Here is a 20824-nt window from a genome sequence, read left to right on the forward strand (position 1 = left end):
GTATAAGGAGAGAGGACTTCTGACGCGGGGCTTGCTGCTGACTTGCTGGAGGCACACTGCAGTACTTCCCCGGCACCCTCTCAGGTCATCCACCTGTCCCCAGACACAGGCAGACTTGTTTCCATTTTACAAATGAGAAAACAGAGGCCCAGAGATGTTAAGGGACTCGCCTATCATCATGGAGCTAGTGAACAGCATACTGGCTCTGACCAACATCTGCCCCATTCCAAAGTGGTGCTCCCCAACTCTGTGATGCCAGGTCCCTGCAGAGACAACAAGGGCTCCATCATAACGTGACTGTTTCCTCTTCTGTGAAATCCTGCCTCCTGGATTCTGCGATCACGAAGCAGAACCACCCCTCCCCACCCCAGGTGGTAGGGCAGGAGGAGGCCTCATGGGGCACCTGCCCACAGGAGAGTATCTTTTCCTTTGGAGGAACAAGTTCCCCCGACTTGGGAGGAGGAGCCAGCCAGATCTTTGAGGCACCCCTCCAGCCCCACCCATCCCTTCTGGGGACAGCCCTGCCCTGAGAGCTGGAAGCCTTGCCCAGGGGCACTGGTGGGTCAGACCCCGCTGAGGAACAGCCCTGCTCGCCCCACGCCCGGCTGGCCTGTTCTCCAGCCGGTTGTGCAATCTTGCTATGAATAGGTCTAGGTGTGTGGTTTGGTGCCAAGGAGACCAGACTTGATTCCTTCGGGTGACAGCTCCCCTCTGGAATCCTGGGAGGTGAGGGAGCACAGCTGTGAGGTCAGGCCGCTGACCCTGAGCGGGGCGGTCCGAGCTGGTGGCGTGAGGGGAGGGGCCTGTGGTCAGACTGGACGGGCGGGCTGGCACCAGGACCGAGCTCTTCTCCCTCCGCGGCCATCACCAGGCCACCCATAGTCCGCCTCCTGAGCCTCTCCCATCTTCCACTCCTCACTCTTGCCAGGCCCTCTTTGCCTTGGTACAGACTTAAAGAAGCTTAGAGGGAAAGGGAAAGACAGACCTGCAAGTTTATTTTTAAAACTTGAAAATTACAAGGCTGTGGGGAACCAGGGATTTCTCATGTACTGTTGGTACATTGAATTGGTACATTGCAGGGCAATTTGATCCATTTATCAAAATTGCAAATGTATATGTATCATTTGCCCCAGAATTGTTTCCACTTTGGGCATTAATTCTTACAAAGATTCTTACATGCGTATGTAAGTTTGTAACTGCAGTGTTGCTGATAATAAAAAATGTTTAGAAACAATGTCCAGTGTCTATCGATAAGGGAATACAAGTTAAATGAATGTATCATTGTATAATGATACAGAAGACCATGCAGATCTAAAACTGAGGCGGCTTTCTGTGACTGATGTTTCCTCCATGTGTGAGAAAATCATTAACAAGGCAAGATACTGGTCAGTGGCTATAATGTACTTTTCATGTAATAAAAAAAGTAGATACATAAGAAATTCTGGAAGGATATGCAAGAAACTTTGTGTGGGAGGAACTAGGCAGAGAACTAGACAGGGATAGGAAAACATTCCGTGTGTGCATCTGTATGCTTCCTAGATATCAATCATGCGAACACATTACCTTTCAAAAATACAGTGCAACAAGTGAATATAATCATGACAAAAAAATTCCATAACCACTTGCCAACTACAATGGACATTTGTCTTTTGGGGCCGAGTCCTGGCATGAGAACACCCTCCTACTTGGGGAATTTCCCAGTGGACACGTCTTGGTGGGAGGAAAAGCCCCTCTTCCCCATAGAAGCAGAGCGCGGAGCGGCCAAGGACCAGTATCAGCTCATTCATGGTGGCAACAGTTGAGGTTGTGAGTCCAGTGTCAAGGCCAAAATTGTCCACGACACGAGAATTATCTCAATTTTTGGTTTTACCTTTTAGTATCTCTCCTCAGCCACAGTTTACACTGGCATATAGTATTTATGCTTTTTTTTTTCTTATGTCATTATAAAAGTTACAACAGCAATAGATCATTACATTTCTAAGAGTGCATCCTGTATAAGCATATAGTTTTTATAATTATTATTTTAACAGGTGCATAAAATTCCTTTGTTCTGACTAGGTAATTCCTATAATGATATTCAAGGTGTTAACAGGAGGAAATTAGGGAAATCCAAAATTATGAAGACACAACTTTGCAATGATACTATTCATTTATCAATCAGATTCCTTTTAGACAGTATCATCATCTCCTTATCTCTACTTTTATTCCCTAACCCTTTCTCCCACTTATTCGTTATTCCCTCTCAGAAATGGCAACCCACTCCAGTATTCTTTCCTGGAGAATTCCATGGACAGAAGAGCTTGGCAGGCTACAGTTCATGGGGTCGCAAAAGTCAGACACAACTTAGCAACCAAACCACTCAGAAAAGAAGTCAAAGCCAGCCTCTCCACCGTGGCTCTTTAGAAACCGTATTTATCTTTATAAAAGTAACACACTCCCACTTTGACAAATTAAAAGAGTATACAAGGACAGAGCTGCAAGTCAAAACCCTTGCGTCCACCCCTGGACTGAACCATTACGGAGTTTTCTGTGGTTTCTTCCATATGGGGCTCTCAGTTTGGTTGGGAAGTCACAGGGGTGCCAAGACATCGACCCCTCAGCCTTTGGGGTAGCCTGTTTGGCCAGGGGCCGTGAGACACCTGAGACGGGAGCAGCTTTCTCTGTCATCCCGCTGTCTGCTCCGTCCTGGTGCTGGTGGGGTGAATGAACGTAGGGCTCACGGAGGCGGGCCTGTGCCCGTACAAGAAGAGCACTGCAAGTTTTCTTCCCGGAGTGGGAGTGGGCATGTTTGCAGTGTGTCTAGTAAGTCCTCTGAGAAAGGTAGCAAAAGTGAAACTTTGGGTCATTATTATGTGATGGACAGTAGGCGGAACTACAGACACAGACACAATCGAACTTTCTTCAGGCCTTATATATTGCTGAGAGTCTTCCCCTTTCATGTTTGAATGAAGAAAATTCAAGTGGAAGGACCCTTCTTCTTCCAGCTCCAAAGGTGTCTACTCCTCGGGGCCCAGCACCCAAGCGTCTCCTTGCTTGGGGTGGAAGCAGAGGGAGGAGGGCTCCCCTTCCGGATGATCCTCTCTCCACCTCCGTTCTTCAAGCACGCTCCCCTGAGCATCCCCACCACGGGCTGAGCTGAGAGGCACCCAGGGCACCACACCCATCTCCTTTTTTCCCAAGTCCCAGGGAGGTGACTGAGGGCCAAGGTCAGGGAATGTCTGGCAGGTAAGTCCTGGCTATGAACTCTACCTTCCTCCACCTTTGATCTCTGTTCCAGTTGTGACGTGAGTGACTTGGCTGATACATGTCACATGCGTGGGATTAGAAGTCTGCCCTCACTACTCAAACATTCTGAGAGATCAAATCTGTAAATCGTTAGTGAGATTAACCATTACAAATTCTTCTTCTTCTAAACAAGCTGAAAGCAAGGAGAGCTGGCGACAGTTAGCTCTTTATTCCTCACGGGGCACCAGACAGATGATACCTTGAATATAAACTCACAGAGGCCAAGGCCCAGGTCCCAGTTGTCTTGATGTCCATCACAGTCTGGCCCCCTGGCACACTTGACATTGACTTAGTTTTGTTCATTTAACTTCAATTAATTTTAGTTGAATTTTTACTTGGCTTGGGGGAACTCTGAGAATCTTGTGATAGCTGGTTTTGGATTTCCATCTTTAATCTTTTGAGAGACAGGATCAAAACTTTGGTCCTAGAAGATGGTGAGGTTTTTACCTTTACAGGAAATTAAAACAATGGTAAGGACAGACTTATAGAAGCATGACTCTCCATCAACATAGAACTTATCCCAAAGGCAAACTTTAAAATTTTTCTTACCTACTTGACCTGAAATAAGAGTCCATCAAGTTGCTTAGGACTTTGAACCCAAAAGCTGAATGATTTTTATGACATTTATTAATAGGAAAAACCACAACATGGGCTACTAAGAATAGTTTTACAGTAGGGTGGAGTTCCCCCAAAATTAGCCATGAGGAAATATTTATGCGATTGCCACCAGCAGCCTTAAATGCTTTGTTTGCTATGTAGGAGGGCACCGTGATGACCGACAACCAGTGTTCATCTGCTGGACTCCTGAGAGCAGGACCTCCTTAGAGTCAAAACCACTGATACCCATGGCGGGTGCGGAGTCCAAATCCCACTACCTGCACAGAAGCTCCCCCAGGGTGACCTGACTCAGTGCAGGCTGAAAGTGGCTCTCTGCCACCATGCACAATGCCATAAATCTGCTTTATTAAAGTGTCTGGTTGCCTATGGAGGTCAAAGTGGGTCAGAGAAAAAGTCCACAGGATTCATTTAGTTTAGAGATCTCAGGATAGTCTCTCTGCTTCGTGCCTTTCCCATAGGGAGACCTTGAGATAAACCCAGCTATCTCACTTCTCAGGTTAAAGAGATGGGGAGGGAGAACAAACAATTTCTTGCGAGTAAGGTAGAGTGTCATTGATGCTTTATTTACATGCGTCACCATCGCTTTTACAAACTAGATTACGGTTTTAAATGGAATACACAAGGCAATATCTACAAACACCAAGGAAAGTTAAGTACTGCATCTCTATTTCACTTGGAAAGGAGAAGATTCCCAAATCAAACTGGTTTTGATTCTTGAGACAAAAGGTGGTAGAGATATTTCATGGTAATATATGGACAGACAAACTCCTCAGTAAGAATGCAATATGATAGTGTTCGCTTTAAAAGAAAGGATGAGGTGCTTCAAACCAAAGTATCAACTGCATGACTCTTAGGTGTTTGAATATGGCCATGCACCACACTGAGTTCTAGTTTGCATGGGGTATGAACAAGAAATTGAAACAGATAAGACAGTTTTACAGATACTGTATACAGATTTTTTTTTCCATTCATGCAACTTTTTTTCTTAAAAAAAAAAAAAGTTAAACATGTGAAGCCAAAACATACATTTTTATTATTAACTACTTTTTTTCCTGGTCCTCCTTCACATCTGTTTACATTTCCTGTGTACATAATGTGCTAGGACGAGTATATTGAGAGAAGATTGATTGCCAGGCAATGAGATAATTTTAGAGAAATAAGTGACCAGACACACAGCATTTTTCTTTTTTTTAAAGCAGCCGCACAAATATTTCTGGAGTGTGGCAGAGGCCTCGGAACCAATCATTCATCAAAGTAAAATACATACAAATAAAACTAAACAAGAGGAAAACATTTTTATTCAAACTGCATAAAATGTTACCCACTAAAGATCTAGATCAAATATAATACACAGTCACCCCCGGTATCCGTGGGGGATTGGCTACAGGACTCCATCCCCCCGCCTACATCCGTGAATGCCCAAGTCCCTTATATAAAAAGGCGTAGTACAACTTGGCCCTCTGGATCCGCGGTTGGCTGACTCTGAGGATGTGGAGCCCGTGTGTACTCAGGGCCAACTGTACTCTTCTCAGTACCTGGGCATCTGCGTTACGACCTGGTCTGACAGACGGGATTTCACGAGGACTGCTCTCTCCCCTTGCTGCACCCTGCCACCCCTGGTCTCCAGGAGAGGCTGGCTGTTTGTACCTCTTTGCCAGCAATTGAATTTCTACAAAAAGTTTTTGCTTTTCTTAATTAAAAAAAAAAAAAAAAACGTTATACCTAATCAACGTTCCCCAAATACACCAAGAAAGAGGAAATCACAGTTTGGACCTGTCAGGATTTTGTTTCTGCTTTAAGAGAGAAAGGGTAACTTCTTTATTTTCCTTCACCAGCCCTTGGCATCGGCACACAAAAAAATGGGCATGGCTGTTTGCTTTGCCCTTGATGGGCTTTCCAAGAGATTCAAATATTCCTTATTCTTTAAGTTGGGGTTCATGAGATAGACTCCCTTCCATCTTTAACAGGTTCAGAAGCTGCCTGAAATGACACCCTGAGACTGGGCATACCTGTCCTGAGTAGTGAGCCATGAGGTCTTCTCAGAGCGGGGCAGCGACACACACAGGGCTGAAACTCAACACCAAACTCCGCCCCACACACAGTCCAGCAGCACCACACGTGTGTGCACGTTCCACCTGGTAACAGCAAAGATGAACTTCGGAACTCTTAAAAGGATGTGTTTCAGCAAGAAAGGGAACTGACCTCAGATTCATTCACAGTTAATGGGATACTCTGAGTCTTGCCGCCAGGCCTCATGCCAGGACAGGGAAGGCTTGTGATAAAGCTCTTTTCTAACTTTGGTAAAAGGTTTCTGGCTCTGGAACCCTGAGGGTAACAACAGAACCCCAGAGTTCAGGTCATGTTTTCAACATTGTTACTCTTCTAAATTTCCCATCAAAAAGTGGAAGGCTCCCTAGAGCAGCTTAATGAGAGGCTGAGGGTAGACTCAGAGTTTGCATCAGTAAGCAAACATTAGGACTGCCAGACCCCCGGAGGCTACTGAGTATTCCACGGAGACGCCCCAGCTCAGAAAACTTCCTGTGAGAGACCTGTGACACTCAGAACTTCACATGATGGCCACTGGTAGGCCCTTCCTGAAAGCAGGGTCTTAAGATGGCACCTCTGCCCCGTCTGACTGCGGCAGGACCTGGTTAGTCTAAGGGACCCTGGCCTCCTGGTGAGTGGCCAAGGGTGACAGTGAGGCTGTGTGATCCTGGACAGGCCTAACTATTCCATTCTTGACTGCCCCTTTCTAGCACTGATGCCGGCACCTAACTCTGCCCTGATCTCAGCTGTCCATGATATTCTACATGTAGATGCTGAGTTACTTTTTAAAAAAGAAAAATAAAAGATTCAAAGCACCCCTCCCTCTCCATTTTCCTGATCTGCTCCATGGCTATTCTTGCTCTCACATCCCCTCTCTCTGTCCCTCCCTCAGCTGTTTTAGATTAAATTATAATATGGTTCTAGGACATTTTGTAAGACATTCTGCCTGAAATCTAACAACCATTGGGGTGGGGGGAGAATAAATGAGATGCCACAGGTCTAAAAAGCAATTCAAGATTTTAGTTAAACACATCTTGAGGGTTGCCTTTCTTACTCCCAAAGTAGTTTCCACGGTCTAGAAGGCAAATAGCTATTTTTGTTAGTTTTCTTGTTTCTCTGAGCTCAGGAGAGAAAGTCTCAGGGCCCTTGTGTTGGAAGCACTTCAGATTCTCCCTGAATCCGATACCCCCTGGTCCCTCCCCTGTCCCTGATCAAACTGTGTCTCCACTGAGGGCAGCATCACTTAGGAACCCAGAGAGCAGCCCCCTCTCACTGACAATGGACAGTCTTCATGGACAGCAGACTACCAAAGACTTGAGGAAGGGGGCTAGCCTTACTACAGAGGAATATGGTAAGCAAAAGTCTGTCTCACTGAAAAGCAGATCACGTGAATAGAATACATATTTTCAAAAATTATACATACTTTCAAAATGAAGATTATAAACTTGGAGCAGTTTAGAAAAGGCAATAGGCTACAGGTCTACTATAACCACAAACTGCACAACAATTTACAGATTCAGTAAAAGGCAGGGTGAAATCAACGGGGCCATCGTTCAAACATGACAACCTAAGCGAAGCAGGAGAGACAAGTGACAACACCAAATGGAACTTTCATTACACTAGGAGCTGTTATCACCACCACCATCACCCCCAGAGGAATCAGGAAGCAAAGGTGCAGAAGGGGGCCCCTGGTGGCCGGTGATGGGCGCAGGTGGTCGGGTGGCATGTCTGTGTTGGTGGGGGAGTCAGCGCCCACTGCACGGTGCAAGCGTCTGCGAGAACTCATGCAGGGAGGTCTGTGCTGAACTGCGAGCCTGGATCCCTAACATTCATGCAGAATGTTCCATTTTTGTAACTGTACATGATAAAATATATTTATACATTTGTATGCCTAATGCTTTGTATGCAAAGAAAAGAGTCTTCATATACCTTTTTGGAGAAGGATGCATATGCTGTGCCAATCAGAGGGTCATTGTCCCAGTTTCATATGTACCAAAGGTATTCCCAACTACTCTGTCTACCAAAGAGGGCAACTAATATAATCAAACTTTCTGGGTTAAACAGAAAGCACCTATACAGCACCATAACTTTTTGAAAAGAAAAAAATGAAATCCATACAAGCAGGAAAAGGGGGAGGAGGGAGGTCAAAATGGCCCTATCTTGTACTTCCATTGTGTCACCTGTACAATTACAACCTAAGCTTATTTATATTAAAAAAGAATCAGTTTGTATGCTATTGCCCCTCATTCATACACGTCTACTAGATCAGATTATACAGAGCAAGGCTAAAAGTAATCAAGGGTGTGCATTTAGAAAAAAGAGTGACTCGGATTTGTACTTTCCACACATTTCTCACTGCAGGCTTAATGTTTGCCTGTAAGTTCACTTCTGCAAAGCAAAACAAGACTACTTTTTTTTTTCCTTTTTCTTTTCTCCTTAAAACTAAACCATTAGTGGCATTTGGCAATGAGTGAAGAGCTGAGCGGATTTCTTCCTTGAAAAGATCCTAATTTCTAACCAACATACGATCACCGTGACTGTGTGAGCTGAGGATACTGACAGGAGATCACAGGCCAGACCCACCTGGCAACTGCAGACCAGGGCCAGGGTATCATCCCCTGACCGCCCTGACTCAGGACGGAGCACTCGGGGTCAGGTGCCGGGCACCCTTCAGTTTGCGGATGCAGGGCTCTGTCCTGGGCCGGTGCGCACAGCACACACTTGTGCCACTGTTGTTTGTTTGTTTTTTTGTTTTTTTAAGAAAAGAAGTTTTCTACCAAAGTAAAGAAGACAGAAAAACCCCCTTTAGTTTACGTAATGTGTTAGTTTGGGGAGTTCTACAGGCTCGGACGTTTGTGACACCCAAAGCCAGCGCAGTAGCTGGTACATTTTCTGTTTTTAAATGTGCCAGGGGAAGGATGGTTAACACTTTAACATAAAAAGACTCCAAGTCAATGCATGTGAGAAACTGAAAGTCAAAGGAAAACGAACACAAAAAAATGCTTAACACGTCCCATAAACCATCGCGATATTAAAACACCACAGGATGGCCTGCGGGCTGACGGTGTGCTCTGAACGGGGCGGGCGGTGCTGGCAGGGTGCTGTCCTTCGCTGGCAGGTGGCTGTCACCCCGAACAAGGAGGGTTTTGCATACTTTATAGAGAGTTCTGTGCGAGGATAAGTGCTTCACCCGGGGGGAAGGGGCCGATAACAGTCTCTGCTGGGGTAGGAAACGCACGGGCTCACAAAGGTGTTAAGCTGTAAACGGTATCACTGTCCACTTGCTGAGAGCAGATTTGGCAAAGGGTTTTCTCGGTAGGTCTTGCGTCAGTTTGAGGGTCTATAGGAGGAGAGAACAAAACCAGAGACGGTTAAGGACATTCAAACAGCAGCAGGGAGCCCTCTGGGTCACACCTCCTAAGCCTCCGGTCTCCTTATCCACCTCTGGGCTGGGGTGCTCCAAGTCAGGCTGTTTTGCTGCACTAGATTCAAAGGTCTGAAAACCTAAGGACAAAGCCTGGAGATTACTTACCTTATTCCTGTGCTTGATAACAAAACGCTGTCAAGTTCAAACGCCTAGAGGAAATGGGGCCATTCACCCGGGGAGGTTAACGAGCCAGGTAAACCTGGGGTGTCTCAGTGGGCCCTTCCAAGTTAGGCAGGACTGGGCTGCAGATGGGGTTTTACTCCAGATTTTTTGATTGAATGGCTTCCTGGGACATAGGACTTTCATGCTATAAACCAGAGAAGCTGGTCACCCCAAACAGACCAGTTATGCTTCTCTGGTTCTCCCCTGCAGGCTCTGTGGACTAAATGACCTTGCTCACCACCCTTTCCATTGATAGCCCAACCCCAGAGGAGGAAATGGCCACTTTCCACAAACGCTTCATCGGTCTGCATGGATGGCCAGGGGTAATCTTGACTTCCCTCACCAAAAAAACAAGTAATCTCTAAGTAGACTATCTTGGGACTTTGCTTTACATATTAAAAATCTACAGAGGAAATAAAATTATATCATGCACAGATGGCTCAAAAACCTCCCATAGAATATCCTTTCAACAATGAATAACAACATTACTGGTGGTATTATTATTATGCCTCCAAGAAATCTTCAAATGGTTAAGTCCTCTCAAAGAATCTGAACTTACACAAGTCTTATCTGACATCATATGACCACCGAGCCAGGAAAAGTTAGAGAATTAAAAAATAAACTTACTATACAGACACACATATATTTATCCACACACTCAGAGATGTAGCTAAATGAACTGATATGACAGGCCTCAAGACCACTTGTTTATGGAGACAGTGTCAGCTGTCATGGTTTTTTAAAAAAAAAAGGCTCTAGGCCAAGAAATGGATAGAAAGGTGGGAGGGAAGCAACATGAACTCTGGATGTCTCACCAGATAAGGTGAACAAGTAATGAAAAATGCATCAATAAGCTCCCGTCTCTCTCACTCACTCATACACACACGTTATCTACATCTGCTTCTCTCTCTTGACTGGACTACGTGGCAATCTTACTTTTCACTACCCCTCAGAAAGACAGCAGGGCTTAGTATTTGTGACAATACACACCCACGGTCACAACTACCCTTGTTACAGCTCCAAAAAGAAAACCTTAGGTTGTTATGAGAGGCAGAGAGGATAAAGCAGGAAAAGGCTTCTTCTTTCTACCCCTTCCCCAAGTATGCTGTTTCCCTGGCTGATGGTTTTTTCGGAGGTATTCTCTGCTCTGTAAGGATACTAGCTAATTTATCCTGGACTATAAAATAATGGCTTGCAGATTTCAGAGGGAGGAAAGGTCTGACAGGTATCAGATCTCAGGACCTGTGAGGCATTTAGCCTGCTGGAGCTGGTGCTGTTCTAGCGGCTCTACCTGGGACCCGAGGCCTGAACAGACAGGGTGCGGGTGTGGTTCTTTGGAAAGGGATTTCGTTCTTTCCTTCACCATAACACTTAACAAACCACCATCTAAGATCACTATGCCATCAGTCATCAGGGGACTCTGGTCCCCAAGTCCTGACCCTGACTTACTGTAAGCGCCAAGAGAGGAGCTGTGAAGCATTACCTAGCCCAAACCCCATCCCCCTGTTCCCTCTGGTGTTAATTACTCAGCCACAGACACCAGCGCCTGCTGGGGAGCTGACACACCTCATTCCCCAAGTAAAGTGGCAGAGCAGCAACTCACTCCGAGGCCGGCGCCGAGTCAGCGCAGGAGGGAGGAAGGCAGGAAGCACCTACAAGCCCGTCATGTGGCATGGATCTAAGCAAGAGAGGGCATCCGCCATTACACTCTCATCCAAAGGCCCACACTAGCAGGGAACTTCATCATTCAGCAGGGGCTGTGCGGACCTGCCCGCTTTCCTTCTTTGCAGAATGGGCTTGGGGCCCCTTGTGCACTGTGTCCTGGCACGCCCCCGAGGTCGCACAGGAAACAGCCTGCGCCTGGAAGTTCAACTGGCAGAGGCCAGGCCCAGGCTGAGAGGCAGCCCTCACGGAGGACAAACTGAACAGAGAAACCCCCACTCCACAGGACGGGAAGGCAACTTGTCCCTCCGTGACAGAAGGCAGTTTGTAAAATACTGTGATACAAAAAGGAAACGCAGTCACCCTTCTAAGAGGAACACCAGGATCAGTATTCACGAGGAAGACCTTACGATTAGAATTCATCACAAGGAAAGCGGCCCCTCTAAGGCCCCTGCCTTAACATTTTTTAACCTCTCTCTGGTGGCTCGATGTTTACACATGTTTATCTGACACTATCAAGGACTGGACAAATGAAGGGAGCACAGTAAATAACCGGGTTTAATGATACTTGCTTTGGACACAAGTTCCCTGCATTTGAATGGTGCTCTCACTAGTCTTACATTCTTTAAAGTGAGATGCTTTAGTTAACTATGAGGTTTACGTGTGTATGTTGATGGCCTTATGAGTCTAAAAGCACATCAGATTAAGCAAAACTTCAGGAAGGAAAAGGAAGCCTACAGCTGAAGGGGATTACAGCCATCACTTCACAGTTACTAGGCAGTGGGCCAACTAACAATAAATAGGAAGACGTTGTTCTGTCCCATCCGGGACTTTCATTAACAGGGAGAAAATCTCCCCCCTCCCTCCCTGCCCAAGACTAAGTTTTAAAGCAGGCTGTTGATGCAAAGAAAATGAAATAGGGAAACCAAATGATGAGGCCCCTTCTAAAAATATCTGTGGATGCTGTCATCGGTCTCTGGTGAGAGTAAGTCCCTCTATAATCTTGGCATCTGTAGGGAAGACAAGTTTCTGCCTAATTATCACCACTAAATCACATGATGTTCTAAGAAAGGGCCACGCCTCCAAAAAACTGTACACAAAACATAACCCCCATCAACTTTAATCTGGGAATAAAACATAAACTGTTCCTGTTGCTGTCCTCCCACAACTAACTCCACTGTGACAAATCTGGATTTCTCAGCAGTGTTTTTATCTTCCTGGCAGAGAGGAGAGGAACAGGGCCCCAGTTCCAAATATGACAGGGAAGGAAAAAGAACCACAGGGACAAAACTCTCCCATCTGCAAATCCACGCAGGTTAGCCACTACTTTCCTGGCCAAAAATAAAAGATGCTTGGAGGAAAGTCTGCCTGAAACACAAAATTACAGTGAAATACCACTTTCTTTACTCTTTAAACATAAAGATAATTTAAGCCAAACTTGCAACCCCTGGGGCAAGTGGGGGACTAGAAGTAGAACATTTAGGATGGAAAAGAAATGAATCCATGTTTGCTCAATGACAGGGAAACTTCAGGTGGATTTCAGAGAACAGGTGTGGGTTTCAGAGAATGAATGCTTCTACCTGAGTAGAGAGCAAAGAAATGCCTGCTGGCCACCATCTCTGCTTCCCCCCCAAGGAGGGTCTGGGGGACACCCAATCCATCACAGGCCACAACCATCTGGCAGCATCCAAGGCTTCCGTTGGTATCACCCCAGGAAAAACAGCAGGGCTTGGGTAAGGTGGCCATGTCGGATGTTGGACCGTAGAAATGTCAGCAAGTCCTGTGGGGCTCATCTTTACGGCCCAACTACAAAACAGCTCAAGAAAACACCTAATGGTGTCTAAGCACAACACTCTGGCTTAATTTGGTAATTTCTTAGTCTCTTCTGGGTTGGAAGAGCGCAGCGCCTGAAAACCACCCTGGCGGTCAGGGACTGCACAGGCCCGGCTGATGAAGATGCAGCCCTCGGCCTGTGGGGCTGGCCAAAGAGAACCACCCTCCACAGCTGCCCGAGGAGGGCAATCATAGGAGGTGCAGCTCTATAAAAACCCGTTTGGCAAATGCTATCAACTTGCCATTTTAGACACTGAATAGTTTATGAGGGGAAAGAAAACAGGTATGGAAATTCTGGCCAAATATGTACTCAGTTGAGGAGCCTCCCTAAAGGAAAATCAGGTTTCCAGGAAGGGCGGCCCATATAATACTCTAAAGCTGTGGCTGGCAGAGACCTGGGGGGTTTGGCTCCGCTGACCTCGTTCCGGCTTTACCACCTGATCCGATGGGCCAGGTTCAGTGCCTTGGCTGGTCTGCTCTGCCCATCCAAACATCCAGACGGCTCCTCCAGCCCCACCCACCTCAGGCTGTCCTCTGCTTAACTCCTAAGCCACACCTGGCACCTCATCATATAGTGCCCAGAATGGTTACTTTTTCACACATATTGAATTCCCAACATACTGAGAGTAGAGCAAAGCCTTCAAATCAAACCACTTATGGACCATCTCATTATCTCAAGAGCACTGTCTCAGACATGGTATTCAACCACAAGAAGTGCACATTCCAGCAGGGACACATTTTCTTGATGTCCCAAGCAGCCTGCAAAGTTGAAACACAGGAGAGGGCACACAATAGTTGCTGGCTGAATGAATGAATCAACGTCCTCCTGAAACAGCCTTCTCTCCCCTCTGCCAGTTCAAACGCTTACCACTCTATTAAGCCTTACAGCTTCCATGAAGCATTTCAAACCTACATCTGCTAAAATTAATCTCTACTGAATCCAAGCAGAACCTACTGCCTGTGGGACGAGACCTAGAACTTTAATGATCCCCTTCTGGATGGAGGATGGCTTCTTAGATTAAGTTTCTAAAACTCCCATTTCTTATAAGATGAAACTTTCTAAGGATCAATAAAGGCACAGTTTTAACATCCAAATAATTTAATTTTTATAATAATAAAACTTTAAATAGTAAGCATTTAATAAAGAATTTAATGTTTCAAGAGAACAGCATTGAAACATGTATATCTAGGGTGAAACAGATCACCAGCCCAGGTTGGATGCATGAGACAAGTGCTCGGGTCTGGTGCACTGGGAAGACCCAGAGGGATGGGGTGGAGAGGGAGGTAGGAGGGGGGACCGGGATGGGGAATACATGTAAATCCATGGCTAATTCATTTCAATGTATGACAAAAACCACTGCAATGTTGTAAAGTAATTGGCCTCCAACTAATAAAAATAAATGGAAAAAAAACAAAAAAAAACATTCAGAAAAAAAAAAGAATTTACCTTCTCCCATCCTACTACATCCACTCTTAAGTCCAGCTCCCTGAATTTGAGTCACGCTACTCTAACTCTCAAATTGCTGTCACAGCTAAAGAGATTCACCATTTACAAACAAAAGGAACTGTAGTCCAGGAGGAAACCTTAGACCCATAAACCATGACCTGAACATCACACTGTTTATGTTTGCTGGGTGTGGGCCCATCCTGTGTGACTTCTCACCGCATTCACTGGCCAGAGGGGGTGGGGGGACAAGCGGGAGCCTGCAGCTATCCTGTTGGGCTGGGATGCCGCATCTCCCTTGGGACGGGGCGCAAGTATAGCTGCAATGCTCCAGCCCAGCTAAGGGTTCGGCCAACGAGCATCGAACAGTAGGGTCTCCAAAGGCTTCTTTCCCTGCTTTAGTTATGCAGGATTTTGAAGACTATAAAATTTCCAAAAGTGACTCTGAAACTGAACACCCAGAATCAGCTATTTTAGTTCCACAAATAGTCCAAACCACTCATTCACCTGTAAGACATGACCAGGGCATGCAGTAACACAGATGGCAGCCAAGAAGCAGCACCCACACCAGTTCAACAGAGGAAGGAAGTGAAGAAGGAGCCCAAAGGAGGGTCTCCAGGGTGGCTCCCAGATGGACAAGAGGCAGAGGCCCATCCATCCTGAGGGTGGCAGTCTGGTGGGAGGACAGATCCAGGAGTCAGGCGGATCCATACAGGGGGTGGCCTGGGTGGTCCTCCTCTCCCCTGACCAGCACTGTAGGGGTATGTGCCAGGAGCGCCCCACCCCAGATAGCAGGACAGCCTGAGATGACCAGGGCTGGGCGGGAGTGCATTTTTCTGGCCACAGGGCCACCACCACCTAGGGGACACCTTCTAACAGATCTGTCAGTCACACCACATTTTCTGATTACCAAAGGTATGCTGGGCTCCACTGCTTTCCAATCATTTCTGAACATACAACTGACTAATGGAAGGTACAATTAATTACAGTGGTATGTACACAAAGAGAGGCCCAGTGGAAATTAAAAGTTCAACCTCAGAACTTCTGGCCTCTTTGTGTCATTAATTTCCATTAAGGAGTCAAACTGAACACTCTACACAGACATGAATACTTTAAAAATGTCATGATCCAGACTAGTTTCATCAGAGAGAGAGGAGAGAGGAAAGGGGAGAGGAAAAGAGGGAAGGGGAGGGAAGGAGACAGACAGAGGGACACAGAGAGAGAACATACTGTGGGTCAAACCAGGACTGGCGGTTAAAGTTTTACCCTTAGAAACACTGGAATTATGCTGAGGGCTTCATGACTAAGTATTTCTCGTCCTTTAATAAATGAATTTCATAGATTTTAGCAAGAAAGAGGTTGTTTAAAAACAGCAGAAAATCTAGAATTAGAGAGTAGGGTTCACATCTGTTACTGGGAAGAGAACAAAACACCTGCAGCCACGTGGCAGAAGCTCTCCCAGTGGAGTGTTTCGGCTCCAGGCTTGGTCCCGCTGTTCCAGGAGGAAAGCTCCTGGAGAAGAACAGCCCGATTTCTCTGGGTTTTCTCTGACATTAGATTTGGGAGATCTTAATGATACGTCTCGGAGAAGGCAATGGCACCCCACTCCAGTACTCTTGCCTGGAGAATCCCAGGGACGGGGGAGCCTGATGGGCTGCGTCTATAGGGGTCACACAGAGTTGGACACGACTGAAATGACTTAGCAGTAGCAGCAGTGATACATCTGACCATATTTCCTGAACCGCAAGTTGGGTCACATTAGCCAGTATGGGGGTAAATCACCAGCTCTTGGGAAGGTGGGGTCCACGGCCAGACCCCTGACAGCATCATGCCATTTATTGTGTGGTGATCTTTCTGCTCCCAGGAAGTCCCAGGAGAGCTGGACCAGCTCTTCATTTCTCTCTGTGGCTGAGGTGGCCCGGCATGGAGGGGGAAGGTCAGATTTCCAGGCTCCCACCCGACAGGAAGGGGCTCCACTCTGAGGAAGCGGGGAAGGGGAGGGTGAGGCTCTCACCCAGCACAGAGTAGGTATGACAGGCCCCCTAAGGAAAGAAAACAGAAGCCAGACAGCTAGGGTTTCTCAGGCAGTCCTTTAAAGATGCTAACGGAACACTTTTGGGTACCATATACAAAACCTCAAAATAAAAATAAAAAACCTCCCTAATCTACCTGTGGCAGGAGGTCCTTCACTAGTAAAAAAAAAAAAAAACAGCCTCTGTCGGGGACCCTTAAATTGGCAAGTAGGACTTCCAGGGGACACCAAAGGTTTCATACAACAGCAAATTGCTGTACCTTTTTAATGAAAGGAAACCTGATCGATTCTAGTTTACAGAGAAAAGTTACTGCTATTTTTGCCAACAGCGTTAAGACTGGCTTGGGAGTTTCCTTAATTTTGCATTAACCTCTGGAGCCATTTTAAGTAACAATAAACATCAAGTAACTTTTAAAAATGTTGCCAAAGGATATCAGGTCATCTCACAGGTAGCCCTTACAAGAGCGTCTGTGGGCTAGGTTTCCATTTTAGTCCCATTTTACAGACAAGCAAACTGAGACTCAGAGAAACGGAGTGACTTGACTCGATGACACATAGCCATAAAAATGACAGCCTTCTGCTACAGATTCACAGGTTCTCTGTTGTTCCACACAGGCATTATTTAATGTGGGATGGGCTGCAGGGGAGGCTTTTAAAATCTGCAGGTCTCCTCAGAGCAGAGCCCTAGGGACAGTGAGCTTGGAGCGGGTGGCTGGCTCACATCCAACTGTGATGATGAACCAACTCTAGAAGTCAAACATAAAAGCAAGCATCCTGCAGGGCTTTCAACAGGAACCAGCATCTGGATTTAGCCTTAACTCGGCCCGATCAGCATGGAGCCTATGTTTTTATCCCCTAGCCAAAGACAGGTGAAATAGACCATATGATAACGGGACACGACATCTGAAAGCAGGACTGTCCCAGAAAAGCAAACATGCAAGGCTGCCACTGCCCAGTGGGGCCTTTGCTCCAGTCTTGCATGAAAAGCAGTCTTCCTCCATGACAATGGTCACCGCCACCACTGCCCCACATCCCAGCCAGGATGATGCCTTGAGGGGAGACCCTACTTTACCTTCCTCTCTCCACTGTGCCTAGCGTGCTGCAGGTACTCTATGAATGAATTCTGTTTAATGAACAGACTTTGAGCACCTCCGCCAACATGTAGCCTACCGTTGTGCCAGGCAGATAGCTCATTCAAGAGCAGAACCCACTCTGTGGCTGAGAAAAGCTTGATATGTGACAAGGTCGAACAAAAAGCTCCAGTAAGAATCAAGAGGGAAAAAAAGCAAAGAATCACCTATGGCTAATTCATGTTGATGTTTGACAGAAAACAACAAAATCTGTAAAGCAATTATCCTTCAATTAAAAAATAAATACATTAAAAAAAAAAAAAAGGCAAAGAATCCCAGTTCTCAAGAGGTTACTGATCTCTTTCAGGATTTCTTTAGGGGTTTCTTAGGACACTGGTCCTATGGTTTCTAGAATAAGGATTTAATTCAAGACATCAAATAAACTTAGGAAACAATGAAATCTGATCCTGTGACGTTTATAACATATATTAAACTTCTAAGGCTCTGAGAAGTCCTGCAGGAAACAACCCTATTTCATTTTCACACGACATTCCTCAAACATTTGGTCACAGGATCTATTTTCTGCTTAATAACCATGAATATCCTGAGGATCTAGTGTTCTGTGAAACATTTTGAGAAACACCGATCCATGGGACCTCTAAATAACTGAAGTGTCCTGAGTTCACAACACAATGTTTTAATTCATTTTAGTTTTTAAAATTTTAAACTTCTAAACAATATGGAGGATGGAGGAGGCAGTATTTTCAAATCAAATGGACACACCAACAAAACCAGGGTGAAGCGGGTCAAGTCTCTTACAAGGTGGGGAATCTCCATCTTGGAATGAAAGTCCAGCGTTAAGACATGCATCCCCTAGTCAGGAAGAGAAAGCAGTCAGCAAGCATCCTTCTATCTGTCCTGGGCCCAGGCAAACCTCTGACAGGCCAATCTCTCTGGCCACGGCACAGAGGAGGGTCCCAACCACCCCACTCCTCCCATCCCTATACAGAAAGCTACGTCTCTTAGAAGCAGGCCCCTGGGGGAAGGCTCCACTCATAGGAAACAATATTTATAAGCTGTTGAATACTGAGCATTATGAACACTCTGAAAAGAAGCACTTAATGGGAACTTAAGAGTGTACAAGAAGTTCCAGTAGTAATTCTGGTGACTTTTACTCCACTTCTTTATCTTCTGCATAAGCTCTGTGGCCAGAAGAGACCTTCCAAAAGCCATATATACATGCTACTGCTTGAAGGGCCAGGGTCACTTTGGCTCTGACCCATGCTTAGCAGGCTGGTCAGAGGTGAGCAAAGCTGCGCTGAAAACCCAACAGGCCCAGGAAAAGCAGCCTTAGTGCTGGTGTCACTGCTTTCCAGGGAAAAGGGTATGTGCAAGGAATATACCAGCCTCTGCACAGAAAACCTCTTTCCAGGGCTCTGACCATTTTCTTTCCCTGTTGTCAACACTAGAAAGATCCAGGCAGCCATTCTCTCCATGAATGACAGTTCAGACTTTGGGTATTTTAAAAAGTAAGAATAAAGATCCTTGCAGATGCATAATTCTTGAGGCTGGCATACAATAACCAAAGACTAGACAACAGTTCACAGGTTTAAGTAACAGAGTATGTTTTCCATGTAATACATACCACATGTTACATTTCTGAATGGGAATATCTACAGCAAGAAAAAACATCACATAAGTAGCCCTATAATATTGCCTGTATTTGGTTAGAATTAGTCCTATCACCCAACATGAATATTTAAAGACATAATGGAATTGCAGCACTTAAACATTAGTCCAACGAGTATCAAAGACTTGCTCCTTCAGAGAAGTAGCCTAAATTTAAATTCTAAATGACCTCCAACACTGGAACCTGCTGTTTCCATACTGTTATACCACTGTTTCTTTATAGTTCTATATCATCACTTTACTGGGGCCATTTCACAGACCGAATGTTAGGTTTCAGGTTCAAAATTATACATCCTTTGTACCCTTAACATTCTATGATTCTGCTAAAAAAAATACAACTAGTGAGCATAACAAAAAAGACGCAGACTCACCAATACAGAGAACTAGTGGCTATCAGTGGGGAGAAGAAAGCAGGTAGGGACCAGAAAAAGGTAGCGGATTTAGAGGTACAAACTACCAGGTATAAAATTAGCTATAAGGACGTTTTGTACAATACAGTGAATATAGCTAGCATTTTATAATAACCATAAATGGAGTATAACCTTTAAAAATCATGAATCATTATATTTTACACCTGTTATATAATATTGGACAGCAACTAAACTTCAATTAAAAAACAATCTTATTGGTTAAACAAACAAAAAACAGCTCTCTGACTCTATCCTCTTTTGACAGATAAGAAACCTGCTATTCTAAGAGTCATGAATCACGTGATGTGGCCAGTTGGCAGAGACAGGAAGAGAACTACCTCTCTCTTCTCCACATGGGCTTTTCCTGGTTAGTATTTTCCAATCCTTATCATTAAGTTGTTTAAATGCAACTAAATATGAGGCTGCTCCCTAATGGGGTCTCCAAGTGCCAAAAGATGTAGATGAATGAAAAGAGCATGTGAATTTAGGCATCTTTTGACATCAAAACTACAGTGAAACTGAAGCTGCTTTCCCGTTGAGAACAGACACATGATGGTCTCAGGAGGGCTTACTGGAAGCTTAGCCTGGCAACCAGCAAGCCCGCTCACAGACATGCCTGCTGCCAGTCTGTAAGTATCTGCACCAAGCGCCACCAGTGCCTGGGAGAAGAACGTGCCCTTCACACTCCAGGAGCTCGCATTCATAAAAGGTACAATTATTTCTTCCTTTTCCAGATAGATCCCTAGGTTAAAGGATTTCACACATGGTCTAAAATGAATGACATGTGTGAAACACCCAGCCCTCCAGAGAAGCATCTCACCACAGCTCTCCAGCAAGACTATCTGTCAGCTAGACAGACCTGCTCCATTAACTCCACAACCAGACAGCGCCCACTCGGGCTCATGTGACCTTCAGTAAGCAAGGCAGGGAAAGAGGCCAGAGAAATACCACGACTATTGGCTTTTTAAAAAAAAGTCAAACCAAGAAAGTCATTATAGAACAAGTCTTGGGAAGCTGGGGGTGTTTAATTTGGGAGAAGTGGGTTCTGAGATTACACTCTGAGGCCTGTTTTGTGAACTCAAGAGCATCTTCAATAAAGTGACAGCCAAAAGTTAAATGTAAAAGCAAAGAATACACGTCAGGCCA

The 20824-nt window shown here is 45.5% G+C and overlaps 1 protein-coding gene across 4 annotated transcripts in view; it reads right to left on the reverse strand.

Moving 5' to 3' along the window:
* Positions 1-4445: 4445 nt before the first annotated feature.
* Positions 4446-20824, reverse strand: part of FOXO3 (forkhead box O3) — a 116729-nt gene continuing 100350 nt past the window's right edge. For 3 of the 4 annotated variants that reach the window (XM_070449999.1, XM_070449998.1, XM_070450000.1), the window contains one exon: positions 9202-9289. Coding sequence is in view for 1 of the 4 variants with exons in the window: in XM_070450001.1 (XP_070306102.1) it covers positions 9203-9289 (87 nt within the window). In the remaining 3 variants the exon portion in view is untranslated. Of the gene's footprint in view, positions 9290-20824 lie in introns of all 4 variants that reach the window. The other variant, XM_070450001.1, reaches the window with a different exon arrangement.

Source organism: Odocoileus virginianus, chromosome 19 (genome assembly GCF_023699985.2).
Source record: "Odocoileus virginianus isolate 20LAN1187 ecotype Illinois chromosome 19, Ovbor_1.2, whole genome shotgun sequence".
Classification (NCBI taxonomy): domain Eukaryota; kingdom Metazoa; phylum Chordata; class Mammalia; order Artiodactyla; family Cervidae; genus Odocoileus; species Odocoileus virginianus.